At 34.1% G+C, this 20315-nt stretch overlaps 3 protein-coding genes and 3 long non-coding RNA genes across 7 annotated transcripts; 5 read left to right on the top strand and 1 right to left on the bottom strand.

The window, feature by feature from the left end:
• On the top strand, positions 2085–3887 carry LOC104770257 (basic 7S globulin 2-like). Its single transcript, XM_010494655.1, has 2 exons — positions 2085–3014; positions 3369–3887. The coding sequence occupies exons 1-2, from the start codon at positions 2163–2165 to the stop codon at positions 3726–3728; spliced, it is 1212 nt and encodes a 403-aa protein (XP_010492957.1). The 5' UTR covers positions 2085–2162; the 3' UTR covers positions 3729–3887.
• Positions 4537–5996, top strand: LOC104770256 (aspartic proteinase nepenthesin-1-like). Its single transcript, XM_010494654.2, has one exon. The coding sequence runs from the start codon at positions 4651–4653 to the stop codon at positions 5866–5868; it is 1218 nt and encodes a 405-aa protein (XP_010492956.1). The 5' UTR covers positions 4537–4650; the 3' UTR covers positions 5869–5996.
• On the top strand, positions 8758–10651 carry LOC109131316. Of its 2 annotated transcripts, none has more exons than XR_002036941.1 (3): positions 8758–8929; positions 9608–9739; positions 9979–10651. It is a non-coding gene; the product is annotated as an uncharacterized LOC109131316 (long non-coding RNA). The 2 variants fall into 2 exon arrangements; XR_002036942.1 differs by having other exon boundaries at positions 8758–9739; positions 9979–10032; positions 10124–10651.
• Positions 12296–13719, top strand: LOC104770255 (basic 7S globulin-like). The gene has a single exon (XM_010494653.2). The coding sequence runs from the start codon at positions 12439–12441 to the stop codon at positions 13603–13605; it is 1167 nt and encodes a 388-aa protein (XP_010492955.1). The 5' UTR covers positions 12296–12438; the 3' UTR covers positions 13606–13719.
• Positions 14993–16138, bottom strand: LOC104770254. Its single transcript, XR_764507.1, has 3 exons — positions 16000–16138; positions 15577–15921; positions 14993–15482 (listed from the first exon to the last, which is right to left on the bottom strand). It is a non-coding gene; the product is annotated as an uncharacterized LOC104770254 (long non-coding RNA).
• On the top strand, positions 17823–18808 carry LOC109131346. The gene is made up of 3 exons (XR_002036972.1): positions 17823–17853; positions 18221–18293; positions 18422–18808. It is a non-coding gene; the product is annotated as an uncharacterized LOC109131346 (long non-coding RNA).

Genomic DNA, 20315 nt, shown 5'->3' with positions numbered 1-20315 from the left:
TCATATCAATTTATTTTCCTAAAGTATTAATTCTAGATGGCCAATCAAGAATTAATATGAAGAACAACCTAAGATGAAGATCTAGATAGATAATGAATCCTAAATAAACAGATCTAATAATTCATAAAATCCCTGTGAAAAACCCTAAACCTAACAAGCAAACTACTCAGACATAATCATTGAAGAACAAAACATCTTTCTGAATAATAAGCAATAGAGATTAAAAGAGTAAGAAAGGAGTTTAAGAATTCTTCTCTACAAAGCAGATCTGATCTCTCTCTCCAATGGCTCTCAAAAATCTCTCAGGGTTGCAGAAAAATAAAACTTGCTAGAATACAACTTAAGAGTTTGGAAAACCTAAAAACTATATATATATATGTCCTAAAACACGTCAGGAACTAGTCTTGCAAATATGGAAAACTTCGGGCAACTTTATAAAACTTCCAAATTTGGCTCTCTCGTCGGTTTGGATTGGGTGTCGATCGATGCTAAGGCAGTGTCGATCGACACCATCTCCTCTAATTGATTCCAAGTTGATTTCTTGCGGATTATTGCTCCAAACTGATCCAAATTGCTCCACTTTGCTCCTTTCATGCTAAAAACCTGTAAAGACTCAAAAACAATCTAGAAACAAATGAAAAGACACTAAAAGACTCCTTATATCATGGTTAAAAACCACAAAAACCATGATATATCAGTACACAACTTAGTTTTTGTAGACTTTATATTTTTTATAAATGATTACAAATGCATACAAATAGGTCATATAAAGGATATACAGTATCCATAAATGAACAACTCTTCATATATAGATAATAAATAATAAATCCATAAATCCCATAAATCGTGGAGCAAATATATCTTCGGTTTTTTAATCGGATAATATATTATAATAAACAATAGTAATACATAATAGGCTTCTACGATAACATAGGCCCAACTATGGCATTGTAAATCGTTTGTTTAGTATCTTTCAATCCACATATGGCCTATTAATCAGAAGAAAAAATATACAAAATATCCACATTTTAAACATTTTCCGAGAAAACATATTTTTAAAACTATGAATGTTTTAAAATATTATAAAAATAATAATAAAAGACAAACAACAAACATACATGATCATTTTTAAAAAAGTAAAATTTGAAAATACAACACTTTAAACAAAAATTAAATTATAAATGAAAAAGATTCTAATTCGTGCTACAGCACGGGTCCAATCCCCTTTATAATAAAACGGAAGTACACAACATTATTTTGGTAGACTTTATAATTTTAATAAATGGTTACAAATAGGTTTTACATATATTGTAAATTAATCCATATATTAATTGTAACAAATAAAACCTTAATTGTAACAAAAAATCTTAAACGGGTTATTCTAAATTGATAGTTCATGGATATTCCAAACTTTATTTCGGAAGATCACATATATGGTTCCAAATATCTAGAATCACAATATTACCAATTTATTTTCCACAGATTTTATTGATAAACCACATCAATAAAAAAAGTTATTAAAGGGATAAAAATATACTCACAATCATAAAAAGTAATCAAATCTTGCTAATTTAACAAGATTAATCGTGATTTTCGGGATCGTATTCAGAAATAAAAAATTAAATCTTAATGCTAGATTAGGACCGTGCTAGAGCACCGGTTGAAATTCCTTTTATTTATATTATAATTTTAAAATAAAATATAATTTATATGATTGATTTTAAAAGTTTCTAAGGTCCTAATCTATCATTAATCATGATCTTCAGAATCGTATTTTATTATAAAATAATAATATAAATAAAAAAGATTTCAACTCATGCTCTATCACGGGTCCTAATCTAGTTAAAATGTTACTTAAACTAGCGTACTAGGAAACACCGACTGATCTTCTCCAAATATTTCAATTGTTGTCAATTGTCATGTGTTACATATGCGTAATACTCTCATATTTGTAAGAGTGCGCGTAATTCAACGTCAACCTCAAAATAATTAAACATTTAAATAATAACCATTATTTTAGTGTTTCCACATCTCCTTAGATCCAAGATGTGTGTTTACATGTATAAATACCATACATCTACAGTCCATATTCATCACAAACAAACAATCACATTCATCATTTCATTCAAAAAAAAGAAAAAAAAGTGATCCAAGAAAAAAAAATGGGTAGCCTCACGCGTCTCATAGTCATTCTCTCCATTTTGGCAGCCATAACTCTGAAATCAAACTCTCAATACCTTCTTCCTATCACAAAACACGAACCCACAAATCAATTCTACACCACTCTCAACATCGGATCCGCCACAAAATCTCCCGTAAACCTCCTCCTCGACCTCGGAACAAACCTCACCTGGCTCAATTGTCGTAAACTCAAATCTGTATCATCACTCCGCCTAGTCACGTGTCAGAGCTCCACATGCAAGTCCATCCCCGGTAATGGCTGCGCCGGCAAATCCTGTCTTTACAAGCAACCAAACCCTCTCGGTCTAATCCCCGACGTAACCGGCCGTGTCGTCCAAGACAGAGTCTCTATCTCCACCACAGACGGCGGTAAATTCCTCACCCCGGTTTCAGTACCCCGCTTCACATTCTCCTGCGCCGGTGAGAAAGCACTCCACGGCCTTCCTCCTCCAGTCGCCGGAGTTCTTGCTCTTTCTCCCGGATCTTCGTCGTTCACGAGACAGGTGACGTCAGCGTTTAACGTTATCCCTAAATTCTCTCTCTGCTTGCCTTCTTCCGGCACCGGTCATTTCTATATCGCCGGCGTCCATTACTTTATCCCGCCGTTCAACAACAGCAGTTTTCCGATTCCGATGATTTTCACGCCCATTAGAGGCGTTGATTCAGGAGATTATCTACTCAACGTCCTCAATATATACGTTGGCGGGACTCCCTTGTCGTTGAAACCCAATTTGCTTAATGGTGGAGCTAAACTCAGCACGGTGGTTCCTTACACCGTACTCCACACCGACATCTACAATGCTCTTGCTGAGTCGTTTACACTCAAGGCAAAGGTATTCAAAACAAAAACCTCATCGTTTGATATTGGACTTCGAAATTTAAAGATAAAATCCACCTAAAGATTACAAGTTCATGTGGTCGATTTACTTAAGAATTAAAGATTACTTCATAGTTCATACTGATGCATTCGTATTAATTAACTATGAGGTGATATTTTTCTAATGGAAACATCTTATATATTTTTTTTGACATTTGAAGTAGATCTACGAATATGAAACCATATAAAAATAATATATAGGTTTTTAATTGATAAATTTATGTGTTTATTGAAAATGACTAAAGCGATTGAATAACTGTTTTATTTATTTTTAAATTAATTTTATTTATTTGTGGTTTGAATGATACAGGCAATGGGAATATCTAAGGTTCCATCGGTGGCGCCGTTTAAACATTGTTTCGATGCAAGCACTGCCGGAAAGAAGTTGACGGGGCCTAACGTGCCGGTGATAGAGATTGGTTTGCCGGGGAGGATAGGGGAGGTGAAGTGGGGGTTCTACGGTGCGAATACCATGGTAAAAGTGAAGGAAACAGTGATGTGTTTGGCGTTTATCGACGGTGGCAAGAAACCGAAGGATTTGATGGTGATTGGGACGCATCAGGTTCAAGATCATATGCTCGAGTTCGATTTCAGTAGAACGGTTCTCGCTTTTAGTGAGTCACTCTTGCTTCAAAACACAAGCTGCTCCACTTGGCCTTCCCAAAAGTAGAGTCAATCACACATGGATCATCTTTGACTTTTCAATTTAGTACACTTCTTGGTATTGTATGACACGTTTTCCATGACACATGTGTGTTCTTATCGAAAACAAAAAAAAAAGAAAATTATCACCCTTTTCTCTTGAATATCGTTTATTTTAGGTATACTATTTCCTCTGTTTCAAAATTTAGGATGTTTTGAGTAAAATACATATATTAAAAAATAATTATTATTAAAAAATTCAATTTTTGATTAAAAAAAAAAAGTTCAACTAATTATAAATAAAAGTGCATAATATAAAGTATTAAACTAATCTAAAAGTTGCATAGAAATTTAAAAACATCATATATTATGAAACAAACAAATTCTCTAAAATATCTTATATAATGAAACGGAAGAAGTATTATATTTGTTTATTTGATAAAATTAATGTTTTAAGGATTTTGCACATTAACAAATACTTATATAAATATATATATATATATATATATATTTAAACCTGAAAGCCAAATTTAAATTTGTAAATTCAAAAGTTGAAATTAAATTTATAGTATCTATTATACTCTGAAAATCTCAACTAAAACAAAATCGATGTGTTTCAAAATTTTCAATTTTCTGTATATATATATATATATATAAGATAATATATAATTATATATATGATAAGATAACCATATGAGATTGAAAAGAGTATATACTCTTCTACAATATTGTATGAGAAGCTTTCTAATTTCTATAATATTGACTCAAATTCCGTTGGAGATGCTCTTATATAAATATAATTAAATAGAAAGCTTCCAAGGAAATCTACCAAAGGTTTCAGGGCAAGCTAAAGCTACCAAGGGAACACTTGATTATTATAAATAGACTATCACTTCCATTATAGCAACCATACCATTTTCCAAATCAAGAAACAAAAAAATTATACAATAATGGCTGCTCCGATCAATTTGTTATCACTCTTTATCATCTTAACCCTACAAACCTCCCTCGCCGTCGGCGTCAACAAACCAAACCCACCGGCTTTTCTACTTTCCTTGATCAAAGACAAAGCCACGTATCTCTACTACACAAACCTCAACCTCGGTAACAACAATCACTCTCCTCTCACTCACAGCCTCGCCGTCGATCTCGGCGGTGGATCATCCGTTCTCCTCCGTTGCAACACCGCCGTAAAATCCACAACTTACCTCCCAATCCGCTGCAACTCCGCTAGATGCAAACAAGCAAAGCTAGACTCGTTCTGTTTCAACAAGACCACCACTTGTGGCAAATACGTTTCCACTTCCTTCACCGAGCATCCACTCAACACACTTCTCGGTATTGACTCCGTCTCTCTCCCCATCTTGAAACGTAACGGCGTCACTAAAACCGTCCACTCTTCGCTGACTTTGACTTGCACCAACGACGCTAACGCCTTGAAACTTAAGCCGGAGGTTGTTAACGGAACCATCGGTCTTGGAAAGTCCTTGATCTCACTTCCGTCACAGCTCGCGTCCATGCACAAAACCCCGCGAAAATTCGCTCTCTGTTTGCCCTCTAAACCAACCGGATTAGGGAGCCTTCTCATTGGAGAAGGCTCTCCTTACACTAACGATGTCTTCAAGAACTTAGCCTCAACTCCTCTGATTGTTGACAGATCGTCCGGTCGGTACTTCATTGACGTGAACTCCATCGAAATCGTTGGAAAGAACGTTCCTTTGGATAAGAAAAGCCGTGGAAACGCTATGATATGTACATTGGCTCCTTTTACCATCTTGCAGACTTCCACTTACAAGGCTATGGTTAGGGAATTCGTGAGAGAAGCTAAGCTGTTGAGAGTCGCAGAGCCAGAGGTGAAGCCTTTCGAGGCATGTTTCAGCTCCAAAGGGATGGAAAGTGCAACGGCGGTTCCGGTGATTGATTTGGTGGTGAACGGCGGAGCTAAGTGGAGGATCAATAGATGGAACTCGCTAGTGAAGGTGAAAAGAGATGTGGTTTGTTTAGCGTTTTTGGACGGAGGTGTGAATATGAAGACGATGGAGATGGTGATCGGAGGTTTTCAGATGGAAGATCATCTTGTGGAATTTGATCTCGAAGCTTCCAAGTTCACTTTCTCGTCTTCGCTTTTACTTCGCAATACTTCTTGTACCCAAAACATGATTTTGTAATCTTTATATATCATCGACTGTTTCTCTTAATAAACCTCAAGAAATTAAAATAAACAACAACCGAGGGATTATTGTAATACGGAATATACTATGAATACCATTATAGTAATATAAGGAGTAATGTTCTATTGTGAAGCTAAAGTACTAAAACGGAGTGGTCGTGCGTTTTACTAGTAGAAATTTTGAAAGGTTTTTGTTAAAAGCTTCGAATCCATACCATTCCGCACGATATGAGACAGTTAGAACTTAGAACAATATCATTTTATCGGATGTCCCCGAAGGGACAGAACAATATCATATATATGTATTTTGTTACTATTAGAATCGTATTGCAAATTTTTAAATTGTTTTATACGTTTATGAAAAACCTAGAAGCCTAAGTTGGCAACATTTTTCTTCTTGACACACAAAAGTGTAGTTTTTTGTTAATCAGTTATAAATTTATTACTGGCCAATTGAATGGGATCAGATCATCCGTTTGGATCGGAGCATCAAGCAGCGCAACCCAGGGCTATCATTCTTCCCTTCTCCAGCTAGAAGAAGAAGCCTAAGTTGGCAACATTTTTCTTCTTGACACACAAAAGTGTAGTTTTTTGTTAATCAGTTATAAATTTATTACTGGCCAATTGAATGGGATCAGATCATCCGTTTGGATCGGAGCATCAAGCAGCGCAACCCGGGTCTATCATTCTTCCCTTCCCCAGCTAGAAGAAGAACTTAAGCAACAATATCATTGGGCCTGACTCAGGGGCGGACCCAGCAAAAAAATTTAGTGGGGCAGATTGTTACTAGGTGCTGTTAAACCTTTGACATTGGTAGATTTTAAGCTTGTTCTCAAACCATTGTGCCAATAAATGATTCATGCATAGTGTAAATTTTTTACTTATTTGTATTTTACTGGTGGCAACTGCCACCACAACTCTTAACAATATCATCGGGCCCCGACTACAATACAAGTCATGAGCGACAGCGTTGTGGCAGGGGGAAGCCATTGGGATATTACTGTTTGAGCTGATGCTTTCCTTTAAACTGTACAGGAGGAAGAAATATAGTTACACAAAATTTCCTACTTTGCACCAACTGATCACACCCTAAAAATATTACAAAGATTTTAGTTTTTTTTTTTGTTTTTTAATTTTAATATTTTCCGGTTTATATATATATTTTTTGTTTATATGATATGCTCAAATTAAACCCTAGAGCCACTCTCTCAAATTAAGAGATCGATGCAGTACTTAGGGGTTGAATTCCACAAGGACTCTAGATTACACAATAAATTGTAGAGTTTTATAATTATGCTAAAGAGATTAAATTAAAATTGAAATAACAATGCAAAATATTAAATAAAAACTGTTGTAAATTCAGAAGATCAAAAAGCTAGGTCTAGGGAATTTCTCAGGAAATTACAAATTATTAAATCAACAGATAAATAGGATTCAAGCAATTAAGAACAGATCTAGAACTCTAAACACTTTTGTAAAATAAATCAGTTATCACTGTAAATATTATCTAAATTTAAAACCAGAAATCTAAATCTCTTTGTAAAATTCTAGGTTAAAAATCAGCTTTAAAAACATGTTTGGATTGTTCACAAAATTATTAAATCAAATCTCTTTGCAAGAAATAATTTTGTTCATCAAAAGGTTTTATCAGAAAAATCAATTATATTCGCATATCAATTTATTTTCCTAGGTTATTAATTATTCTAGGTGATCAATCAAGAATTAATATGAAGAACAACCTAAGATGAAGATCTAGAAAGGTAATGAAGCCTAAATAAACAGATCTAATAATTCATAAAAACCCTATGAAAAACCCTAAACCTAACAAGCAAACTACTCAGACATGTTTAATGAAGAACAAGACATCTTTTCTGAATAATAAGCAATTTGATATTAAGAAGTAAGAAGGCAGTTCAAGAATCTTCTCTCTACAGATGAAATCAGATCTGTCTCTCCCAAAAGCTCTCAAATCAACAAGGTGGTTGAAATAAAAATTGCTAGAAAATAACTTAATGGTTTTCAAAACCTAAAAATACTATTTATATGTCCTAAAACACGTCAGGGACTTGTGTTGCAAATATGGAAGACTTTGGGCTAAATTGTAAAACTTCCAATTTTTGGCTCTCTTGTCGGTTTGGACTGGGTGTCGATCGATGCTCCTTCAGTGTCGATCGACACTGGTCAGTTGATCAAACTCCAAATTGACTTCTTTGATTAAATGCTCCAAAACAATCCAAATTGCTCAATTTTGCTTCTTTCATGCCAAAATCCTATAAAACCTGTAAAGACTCAAAAACATCCTAAAAACAAATCAAAAAACACTAAAAGACTCTTTATATCATGGTTAAAAACCACAAAAACCATGATACATCATTATACAAAAAAAGAAAAATTCCTTTTGTAATCATTTCTCTTATTTCTTTACATTATATTCAAATTCAAAACAATATACAACACTATCATATACTTGCTATATTAAAAAATATAAGGTATTTTGAAAGTAAAAAAATTGACGTGAACCCCAACCATGTCAGTTATATAAATTTGTAGTTCTGGAGCACTCAAGTTTGCATCCATTAAATACCATTTAAAAAAATATACTATCAATTTTTGCTAACTCTCAATCGGCGGATCTTTTCCATCTTTTCAAAACAATGAACTGTTGTCACTTGTCACGTAACTCACGACGTGTTGCGAAATTATGCATGCATGATGATAATAGGCTAAGTTCTTGTAGATTTTCATTTTCTCTAAATCAATACAATAAAAGTAGAAGTGTTTCTTTCCAGGTGTTGACACATCAGTAAAAATCAATAACCAATTAAATTATAACAAATAATACACATAAGCTAAAAACTTGCCACGCTGGACGCACTCCAAATCCTTCGCTTGTAAACGTTTCTCTTATCTCTGTTCAATCTTAAGCTCCGTGATCGATTTCGAATCACCATCAACTATCATTGTGATTAAGCAGCGGTTTTTTCATCTGATTGTTACTTCTCTTCCACTATTCACCGCTGGATGACTCGATTCCAAGACTTTAGCCGGGAATCTCTATAGTAGATCTCTCTCTTATGCATATCTGGGTTTTTTTCATTTGATCTTCCGATTGATTGCTTATGGTTGACCTTTGATTATTCTCATATATGCATATGACAGTCTAATGTTTTTTGTTAATTCATCTTCTGCTTTCTAATTCCATATCTAATTCAGTTTCAATGTATAATTTTTTCCTGCTTTCGCCCAGGTATATAAATGAGTTGTTTGCTTGTATAAGAGTTTTCTAACATAAGATTCTTTAGACTATGTTGTACTGGTCTTACTGTATATATGTATTCGTTCATTGTTCCTTTGTTATGCTTAAGGAAATGTATTATGTAAGAATCATGTAAGGTATGTGTTTGACATGGCGCTTTCTTCAAGATACACAATTTCTAATCAGAAGAGGATTTGAGAAAAATTCAACTTGAATCGCTTGGATGCACCTCCTATATAAATTGATAAATTTCTTGGTTTATATTAGAACAGTAACATGGCTTCACGGTGATCAAACAATATTAACTTGTAGGCATGGCTTCATGGTTTCTATTAGTTTGGTTTGAATCTCGTCGATCTTGTTGGTGGTGAATTTAATAAAAAAATTGTAGGCATGGCCATTTGACTTTCCCTATTGACAAAATGTTTATGTCACCAAATCATTGGGGGATTCTTTTATTTAATCATGAATTCAAATGCAGGACTGTAGGCATGGCAAAGCGTGGGGAATTGCTCACAAAGATGGTGGGTTCTGTTCTATCATCTGTTTCCTTATTCAAATGTGTATCAGTTAAAATACGTCACTTGCTTTGTACTTTTACGATTCATACCAGGTAACCTTCTTCCTAAATATATTTCCTCATATGAATCCTTCAAACTCTAGAAAGTAAATTGCCTTTTGAGTGTTTCTGTAATTGGAGTGTTTGGTTTGGTCTATCTGATATTTTATAAAAAAATTGAATTGTTTTATGATACTTGCCTTGTGGTGAATAATTTGTTTTCTTAGTTTTTGTGCAACATCTTCAATATGTGATCTATTTCTAAGGTTGGTTCCTCGTGTTTTTTATTACAGTTGGCTAGGATAGAGTAAGAACATAGACCGGTCTTTGATTTCTTTCAACCTGAGGTTTGACACTTCTTCCTGTTCTTTTGATTAAGTTGAGATTACTTTGTAAAATCGTTATGGACGGTAAGTATTTTTTTTGTTTATGTTTCAGTTCACTTATCAGTGTCCTGCTGTTTTCACTTATCAGTGTCCTGCTGTTTTCACTTCTATCAACTAATAGATGTCCTCTTCAGGCTCTCTGATTTTAGTAAAACAAAACTATATGACATGCAAAAGATGAAGAAACAGAAAGAAAGGGAAGATGTGTGAACTGAATATAAATCTTGGCAAATTTGGAGGAAAAATTGGTGGTGGAAGTCCAAAGAGCAGAGGGAAACATAAGCTAGAGGAGAGAGTCTTCAAATCAATTGTAGTGTATTTCAAGAGTAGTGTTCTTGATAGCATTTGCTACATTTTTGTTCTTGAAGAACTAACGACAGAGATAAGAAAATTACCAATTACGGTAAGACCAAGATCTGAGGAGAAATTGGAGGAGGCAAAGAGAGTAGATGACAAAAGAGAAGAGGCAACAAAAGGAAAGGAAAGTAATTGTGGTAACGAAAAGTGAGAAATAAAAATTACTATAACACCATGTATTCTATAATGGACCTATAATTTAGAGTTATAATAAGTAACTAAGCTTGGTCCATATTCACTTACAGTTACCAGTTTTTATGAACTGTTTATCATATTCATTCAAAAATCTCATAACAAAGTCTGGTCCATCTTTTTCGGTTTATATATTTTCATTTTGTTTTCGTAACGTGTATTCAAAATATGCAAAACATAAACAAAAGCAATTAAAGAGAAACAAAAACATCTTTAAGCAATAATATAATTTTTTTTTTTTTGTCAACTATTGGGCCACAACTGGCCGGCCCATTAACCAAATTCCTACATTCGTAGGAACATGGATTCGATCTCAGGTGTGATGGCGCCTTCTACAAATGGACTTACCTCCTGCCACTGCACTAAAGTCACTTCAACAATAATATAATTTTTATATTTGCTTATTTATATTATTGTGATTAAATTATGATTTTTTAGAGATAAAACAAATAGAAATAATATATAGAAATAACAAATTTAATTAAATTATGATTTTTTAGAGATAAAACAAATAGAAATAATATATATGGGACTAATTCTATAAAAATAAAAATCTCAACACAATAAAGAAAAATATAACAAACAGACTAAATATTTATTTAATTGATTAGAGAAACGTTTTTACAAAAAAGTACTGAATAAGAATAATTTACAGATAGATATACCGATTCTCCAAAACAAATCGAAGAAATAACTACTGCATGTGGGCGAGACTACTCGATATATCTTTCATCTTTGTCGGCAATAACCCATAAAGTACACGTGAGTCTTGCTGGATTTCACATTTTCAGATCTTCATCGTAAAAGAGAAAATTATTAAATGTTTTTTCGGCTCCAAAGTTCTAAAGATGCTACTTTAGGTTAAAACTAAATATGATAAAATTATGCCAGTGGATACATTTATCTAAATGTGGGACAAAATGAACATCAATTATTTTTCTATTAATGTAAAACCAACCCAAAACGAACAATATATCTAGATTACCCACTCTAGTCTCTAGCAAATGAATAGTAAGTAGTTCGACGTCTGCACACAAGTTAGTGTAAATGTGTTGGACTGAGAGAAAATGAAGTACTTTAATACTTTTTTCTTGATCAAAATATGAAGTGCCCCAAATTCCCATCTCTTTTTTTCTTGGTTGGACCAACCGGCACCATACTCATCTCGAAACTCGACATTGCTGATCATTTGTTTTAGCCTCGACTGTCGGTATTTTTTTAGCTAAAGCCGGATTTAATATTTTTTAAAAAGTGGATATTAAATTATTAATTCCAATAAAACAGTTTTGAAAAAAAATTTCCCAATCCAACCCAGGCATCGAGTGTCGGTATTGAAGCCCAAGTGGGATTTTTCAATAAAATATGTTCCGGAAAACGTGATATATTTGGTATAAAAAAATAGACATTTTCTAAAAAATGTCTATTCTTAATAGTATATTCTATTTCTCCTGTTTTATAAAGATAGACTTTTTCTAAGAAAACTTTTTGTTTCGTAAAAATTAGGTGTTTCATGCAAAATTTATGTAACATTTATAGCTTTATTCCTATTCACTAGAACTAAATCTCTCGCTAATATATTTTTTATATTTGAAAATCTAAATTTTCATATTAAAATGAGACAACGTGGGAAGATGCTTCTGGGTTCTGACTGTCATTCCAGAATGACAAAAACTTACCGAAAATGTTAAAATCTAAAATCCCAAAAAGAAACGAAGAGGACACATAACATTCTATAAATATACATGATGGTTAGTCTTAGTAATTCACATCACAAGTCAGCAGTCCCCAAGTAACAACTCTCCAAAAAAAACAGAAAAAATGGCTCCTCGTGTGATCTTTCTTCTCCTCTCCCTTGTTTTTCTCTACCTGACAAACACATCACACTCGTTGGAAAAGTTTCAATCATTTATACACCCAATAAAAAAAGACGAGGCCACAAAAACCTATACCATCCCTCTGTCCATCGGCTCAAGTTCCACCCACGAGTTCGTCCTTGACCTCAACGGAGTCGCACCGTTATCGCAAAACTGCGCCACAGCCGCCAAATCCTCAAGCTTCCACCCCATCAGATGCGGCTCAACGAGATGCACCTACGCAAACCCGACCTTCTCCTGTCCCAGCAACCCCACCACTAAGACGAAGACACCGTGTCGCTCCTCCGACAATGCCCGGCTCTTCCGCGACACCGTCCCGTTATTTTACTCATCCAATGGAGTATACACTAGGGACAGTGAAAAGAGCTCTTCGCTGAGTTTGACCTGCACTGATGGTGGTCCTTTGAAAGGAACCATCGGTCTCGCTAACACTCACTTGTCCATTCCCACGCAGCTAGTCTCCATGTACAAGCTTCCTCCAAAGATGGCTCTCTGTTTGCCTTCCACCGAAAAATCAAAAACTTATTCTGGTGACCTTTGGATCGGTAAAGGGGAGTACTACTATCTGCCTTACTTAAAAGATGTTTCTACGATCTTTGCCTCCACGCCTCTGATCAATGACAAGTCCGGTGAGTACTTAATCGATGTGAAGTCCATCCAAATCGGTGGAAAGAACGTTCCCATACTCCATGGAGCCACAAAGATCTCCACTTTGGCGCCTTACACCGTATTGGAAACTTCCATCTACAAGGCTCTTGTCACAGACTTCTTCGGAAACGCCAAGATGGCTAAAGCTCCAGCCGTGAAGCCTTTTGGTGCGTGCTTCAGCTCCAATGGAGGACGTGGAGCTCCCGTGATCGACCTAGTGCTGAGCGGAGGGGCTAAGTGGAGGATCTACGGGTCTAATTCGCTGGTGAATGTGAATAAAAAAGTGGTTTGTTTAGGGTTTGTGGACGGAGGTGTGAATCCGAAGAACCCTATAGTGATTGGAGGCTTTCAGATGGAAGATAATTTGGTGGAGTTCGATCTCAAAGCTTCCAAGTTTTCTTTCTCTTCTTCTCTTTTGCTTCACAACACTTCTTGTTCAGTAGCTAGATTATCACCTTTCTAATTAATGCGCGTGATTAAATATCGATGTTGCATATCATTTGCTTTCAACAATAAATAAAGCGAGATATAGCAGCAGTGTCGTTTTGAATAAGTTGAACTTTTCTAAAATTTTACACCGGAGAACTTGCATTCTCGTCTTCTCGAACACCGACGGTAGAAAGAAAATTAATTTGACCTGGTCGCGTCAAAACAACTTGCAATTTCCTCGACATTAACAAACTCACTTTTAGGGTCCGAATGGTAACAGCGGATTTGGTTGTACAGAACAAATGATTTGATAGTGCGGTACGGTTCAACTGCGATACGTACGGGACAAAAATATTTGCGGTACAACTGCGGTTAATGCAAAATAAGCGGTACAAAATAATGTTTGATTGGTAAAAAAATTATTTGATGTGCGGATTTCATATTATTTTATTAATAACTGATAATTATATATAATAAATACATTTTATAAATAAAGATTATAAATAAATATATCATAAATTGAATTGTTTTCTTCATTGTTAATAAAATAGTAATTTCATCTATTATTTATAAACTTTAAAAATAAAAAAATATTTAAATTAATCATGTAAATTTGTGTTCATTAAAAGAAATCTTTGAAAAAAAGTTATTAAATTAAGAAACATTTTTTTATAACATGTTTTAACAGTTTAAATATACCAAAATATTACATTTCTTCCATATTTATCCCATAATAATAATAACAGTATTATTTTATTATTATATAACAATGATATAAGAGGAAAGTGAAGAATATATAGCCTTGAGACCTTGACAAAATATATATATGTGGGAGAAATAATAACAGTTATATACTACTTTTAATAAAAAAAAAAAATATATTATCTAGTGCGTATTTCATCTGTACTGCTGGGTAATAACTTGTGTGAACTTTGATAGCGGTCCAAGTGCAATTTCTCATCAATAAAAACGCACCATCTTTCTTTTTATTTTTTAATGCAAAACCACAAATATATAATAGTAGTGATGAATGATAACATATGTGCGTTATTCATAATTTTATGCTTCCATTCACAGCCTTAGTATATTTAATAACCTAAAAATTAGATTCAGTTATTCATAATAAACAAAAAAAATAGAGGACATTATACGGTCTTTACAGATTATTCGAGCTATCAATAAAATATGTACAAAACAGATTAAATAAAACAAAGCGAAATAAGTATATATGGCTAGAAAGCCTAGAACTAGACGAGACATATATAAGCGTCGGACAAATCAATTTAAGACTTTGGATATGTAAAGATTGGGAAGTGCAAAGAAACTTTTGTTTTTTTGAAAAGAAAGACGTTTTTGCTTAGAGAATATNNNNTTTTTTTTTTTTTTTTTTTTTTGTCATTTGTTAATATTGATAAACAAGGTGGAATACATGGTGGAATACATGGTAGAATACAAGATTAAGCCGGCGGAATACAAGATTCCCCCAGAATCTAATGTCCAAAAGAGGGAAACAAAGCCGGCGGACGAGTAGAGATCCCCAGAAACATAAGTGAAACCAACAAAGAAACAAACTACAAAGCAAACAATTTTAACTTAGAAAGAGGACGAACCCAAGAATTAAAAACAAAGGCAAACTAGGCTGAGTCTTTACGAAATAAACTAGTCTCAAAACGCAAGATTTCTTCTTCTGAAGCACTTGTAGAAGAGTTTTACCAAGGATACCCACGGCCAATCTGACAATAACAACCACCACCTCCTATCAAGATGAGAGCCAATCTCTCAAAACAAGAACCAAAAACTTCATAATCCGGCAAACAAGACTCGAGTACGCTTCCGGATGCGACGACGACGACTACAGCGTCCGTAACGTCTAGATAGAAGCTTTCAAAACGCAATCAGATCTGAACAGATCTGCAAAGCAAGACAAGGAGAAAAGTCTAACCTCTCGAATAAACCAAACATGAGGATTCGAGAAAGCTATCAGCCACAGCAATGAGAAGATTACCACCGAGACTAGCAATTCTTCAATCAACAAACGGAGCCTAAGCTTAGAAAGGAAACGAGCCTCATGGGAATCAAAGGTTGGGCGAGATAAAACAAGGGTGATAGGAAGGCAAAGGCTGGGCGGATAACGCAATCACAGCCACACAACACTGACGGCTTCAAATCGAACATCACATGAACGAAATAACACATGGGAAGGACCAAGCAAAGAAGATACCTTATTCTTCGAGCCATACTGTGGATCTACCAGATCCGGAATTGCTAGCATTTTTTCTATAAATTGACCCTTCCAACCGCATCCACAAACCCAAATCAGAACTCCAAGTAAACCAAAATATTCTCCAATCTAAAGTCAAACAGCTACTTAAACAATTAACCCGAAAACTTAAAACAAACTAAAACAGCAAAAAAGATACTAAGATACCTTCTCACGGCAGCGGAGAGAAGCACTGGCCACCAGAGAGGGCAAACGGAAATTGAAATTTGTTGACGGCTAGGGCAAACTCGTTGGGAGAGATGCTCGAGAGAGAGAAAAAAAAGGGATAGGGATCATGAATATTATCCTTGTTTTGTGTGATAGCTCACAATTATAATTATTTTATCATAACTAATTTAAATGATAAAATGTATATATATATATATATATATATAAGGAAAAGAATAATTGTAAAAACAATTTATTTATTGTACTGGTGTTTTATTTAAAAGTTTTAACATTACTAAAATTTAAAATTTATGGATGTCATACGGCCCCATATATAGTCCTTAACTGTCTCCGTCCCCATGACGTAGAAGGTAGAACAAAGCGAAGCGCAGCAGATTTTTCTGAACTTAAGTCTTCCACTCCTCCAAAACAGATGAGCATGGGCTATCTGTCTCGTAGAGCTTAGTGTCCTCGAGAACTATGTTTATTGTACTTGAACCAGCAAAATAAAGCTAAAGTGACCTTAGAAGAAGACACAAAAACGTTTAAATTGCACGAGATATATACATCTGGAAAATATATGGGAATGTGGTCCAGATATCGTGTCATTAAATCAAAACACATGCTTTTCTGTATTTCTAATTTTCTATCGTCAAAGCTCGGAAAGTTACACGACAATATAAAGGTATGGATTTGGAAATATATGGGCATGCGGTCCATATATCATTATCTAAATACATAAACACATGCTTTTTCTGTAATTTATTGCTAGTTGGCCCTCGGCTAATGCTATATTTAGCATCTCTATGTAAGTTGACCATATATCTAAATAATTTAAATTTGCTACATATGATATAAGATATGTTTTTCAATCTGTAATTAAACGAATATATGTAGTTTTGACGTTGAAACTAATATTTAATAGTTTAAGGGTGTCTTGATATTTTTATTCTGTTTATTAAAATATAATTTTTAATAATTATTATTATCATAAAATACTAAAAATGTCACTAATAAAAATATATTATCGTCATGTGGGATTAACATCTAGTGTGAGTTTTTGTGAATCAATTGTGACCTCTTGCTTCATATAAATTCATTGCAAAAAAATAAATATAGAAATATATAATGTATTTACATTGACATGTACCATAAGGCAAAAGTTTGAACATAACCATCCCATAACGTCGTAAGCTAGGTTCACACATTCTCGTTTTAGAAGAATCTCTTGTATAACTCTATAGCAGATTCTTCTGCAGATACCAAGTTCGTAAATGTCTTGTATAACTCATGTATAGTTATCATACATGGACCAACAAAATTAACTATCGTTGCAGAAATTTGTGAGAGAAGCTAAGTTGTTGAGAGCCCCAAAGGTGAAGCCTTTTGAGGCATGTTTCAGATCCGAAGGGATGGGAATGTCATAGCTAATTAGTGGAGGGTCAATAGGTGGAACTCGCTAGTGAAGATAAAGAGAGATGTGGTTTTTTTAGCACTTTACGACGGAGGTGTGAGAGCATCTGCATCGCCGTATTTTCAGTCCGTCCGTCACATTTTAATTTCTTAATTTAAATCAAAATTAACCAAATATTGAAGAAACGTATCTACAAAACGGACGTTTTTCGTCGGTTCTTCTTAACACATGGCGGCCTCTTATTTGTTTGTGTCGTTTGGGTTGGGTGAGACCAAAAAAATCTTATTCTCGAGTTATTTTCTTTTCTCTTTGTTTATCTTTCTTTACTCTTTCTCTCTCTCGACGGCGATTTGATTCCATCCGCCGATCTGCTTGAAAATTGGGTGAAACAAAGAGAATTCTGCCGTGAGTCCTCTTCTAGCCGGTTGCAATAGAAAGAGGTTTGTGTACGAACTATGTTTCCGATGATAGATTGATGTATTTTTTTGTTTTGGTTTGAAGGCAATTTTTATGTGATTCGATAGATTTGGGACTGAGTTTTGATTTGTGTGTTGACTATCTGTGAAGCTGTATATGTTCTCTCTGATTTTAATTTCAATTTAGGGTTTCTTAATATGTTTTGGATTTCGATTTAGGGTTTGGATTTAGGGATTCGATTTAGTTTTTAGGGGTTCGATTAAGGGTTTCAATTTAGTTTATAGAGTTTCGTTTTAGGGTTTTGTTTTAGTTTCTCTCTGATTTTAGATTCTGATTTTATGATTATCTTAAATTTGGTTCTAATTCTACGAATTTTTGTTGGGGATGCAGATTTCAAAGGTTAAAGTGCGTGGCTTTGGTCGTATTTCGAATGGGATAGCAAGCGATAGTCATTCCCTACATGGTAAGGTAACCAAATTCTTTAGGTTAGTTGTTGTGAAACCGTATTCTTGTTGTTGTTGTGAAACCGTATTCGTTTATGTTAAACCGAGTTTAACATTGCACTTGTTTGTTGTATATGAGTTTCTTCAGCGTGAAAGCCTCACATAAGGAGAAATCTCAGAAGAAGTAGCAACATTCAGCCAGTGAAAGATAAATAATCGATTCCATTAGCATCCAAAATGTCAATTTCTTGTTGTTTGTTGATTTGGTAGTGGTCTCATTAATTGATTTGGTAGAGTAGTTAATATGATTTGTATCTTTAGATTCGTCAAGTGTTGATGTCTAGGTAGTAAATAAGAGGGTGTAGTTTATGATCTCTGTTTTAACTAAAAAATTAATGGTGATGCAATAGTTGATGTAACTATCTATTTATATATCTTGCATTTGCTTTAATTTATGTAACTATAGCTATTTATATAAAGGTGAGAGTATAACTAAGTTTGTATAACTAGTTGAAGCTTTAGTTGTACTTGATATTTAGTTGTCATAAATTGTGATTAGTGATATATCATGGTTTTTGTGGTTTTTAACCATGATATAAAGAGTCTTTTAGTGTCTTTTCATTTGTTTCTAGATTGTTTTTGAGTCTTTACAGGTTTTTAGCATGGAATGAGCAAAATGGAGCAATTTGGATGTTTTGGAGCATAAATCTTGAAGAATCAATTTGGTCTCGGATGAAAGCAGGAGCATCGACCGACACCAAGATAGGAGGCATCGATCGACACTCATCTCTGCCGACTCAAGACCCAAGTTTTGGAAAATTTACAAATCTGCCCCAAAGTTTTCCATATTTGCAACATAAGTCCCTGACGTGTTTTAGGACATATAAATAGTGTTTTTAGGTTTTCCAAACCCTTAAGTTTTATTCTATCAAGTTTTATTTTTCCTGCAACCCTGAGAGATTTTTGAGAGCTATTGGAGAGAGATCTGCTTTGTAGAGAAGAATTTCTAAACTCCTTCTTACTCTTTTTAATCTCTATTGCTTATTATTCAGAATCATGTCTTGTTCTTCATTGAATATGTCTGAGTAGTTTGCTTGTTAGGTTTAGGGTTTTTCACAGGGATTTTATGAATTATTAGATCTGTTTATTTAGGATTCTTTATCTTGCTAGATCTTCATCTTAGGTTGTTCTTCATATTAATCCTTGATTGGCCATCTAGAATTAATACTTTAGGAAAATAAATTGATATGAGAATATAATTGATTTTCCTGATAAAACCTTTTGATGAGCAAAATTATTTCTTGCAAAGAGATTTGATTTAATAATTTTGTGAACAATCTAAACCTGATTTTATTGCTGATTTTTAACCTAGAATTTTACAAAGAGATTTGGATTTTCTGGTTTTAAATTTAGATATTATTTGCAGTGAGAACTGATTTAATTTACAAAAGTGTTTAGAGTTCTAGATCTGTTCTTAATTGTTTGAATCCTAATTTATTGATTGATTTAATATTTCATAATTTCCTGAGAAATTCCCTAGGCCTAGCTTTTTGATCTTCTCAATTTACAACAAGTTTTATTTAATATTTTGCATTGTTTTTATTTTAATTCAATTTAATTTGTTTAGCATAATTAAAAAATTCTACAATTTATTGTGTAGACTTGAGTCCTTGTGGNACCCCTAAGTATTACAGTGACCTCTTAATTTGAGAGAGTAGCTCTAGGGTTTAATTTGAGCATATCAAATTTTGGCGCCGTTGCGGGGGACTCTTTGATCTACCATTAGATTTGAGTTTTTGATTTTGTCTAAATTTTTCTTTTTATTTTCTACTTACATGTTTTTGTTTTCTTCTCTTTGGTGTTTCAGGTGCATGCCTCCTAGACCTCACACAAGGAGCAACAAGACTGATCCTACTGTGAATCTTTCAAACCAAGAGTTGGGAAAACTTGAGCGTGAGAACAGAAAAGCAGCCAAATCCTTGAAGATGGTTAACACAATCATTCTGGTTCGTGATGAGGATGGTGCTTTGAGAGATCAAGAG

Source organism: Camelina sativa, chromosome 20 (genome assembly GCF_000633955.1).
Source record: "Camelina sativa cultivar DH55 chromosome 20, Cs, whole genome shotgun sequence".
In the NCBI taxonomy this organism is placed as follows: Eukaryota; Viridiplantae; Streptophyta; class Magnoliopsida; order Brassicales; family Brassicaceae; genus Camelina; species Camelina sativa.
Note: the sequence above shows the minus strand (reverse complement) of the source record. Positions and strands in the feature narration are given on the sequence as shown.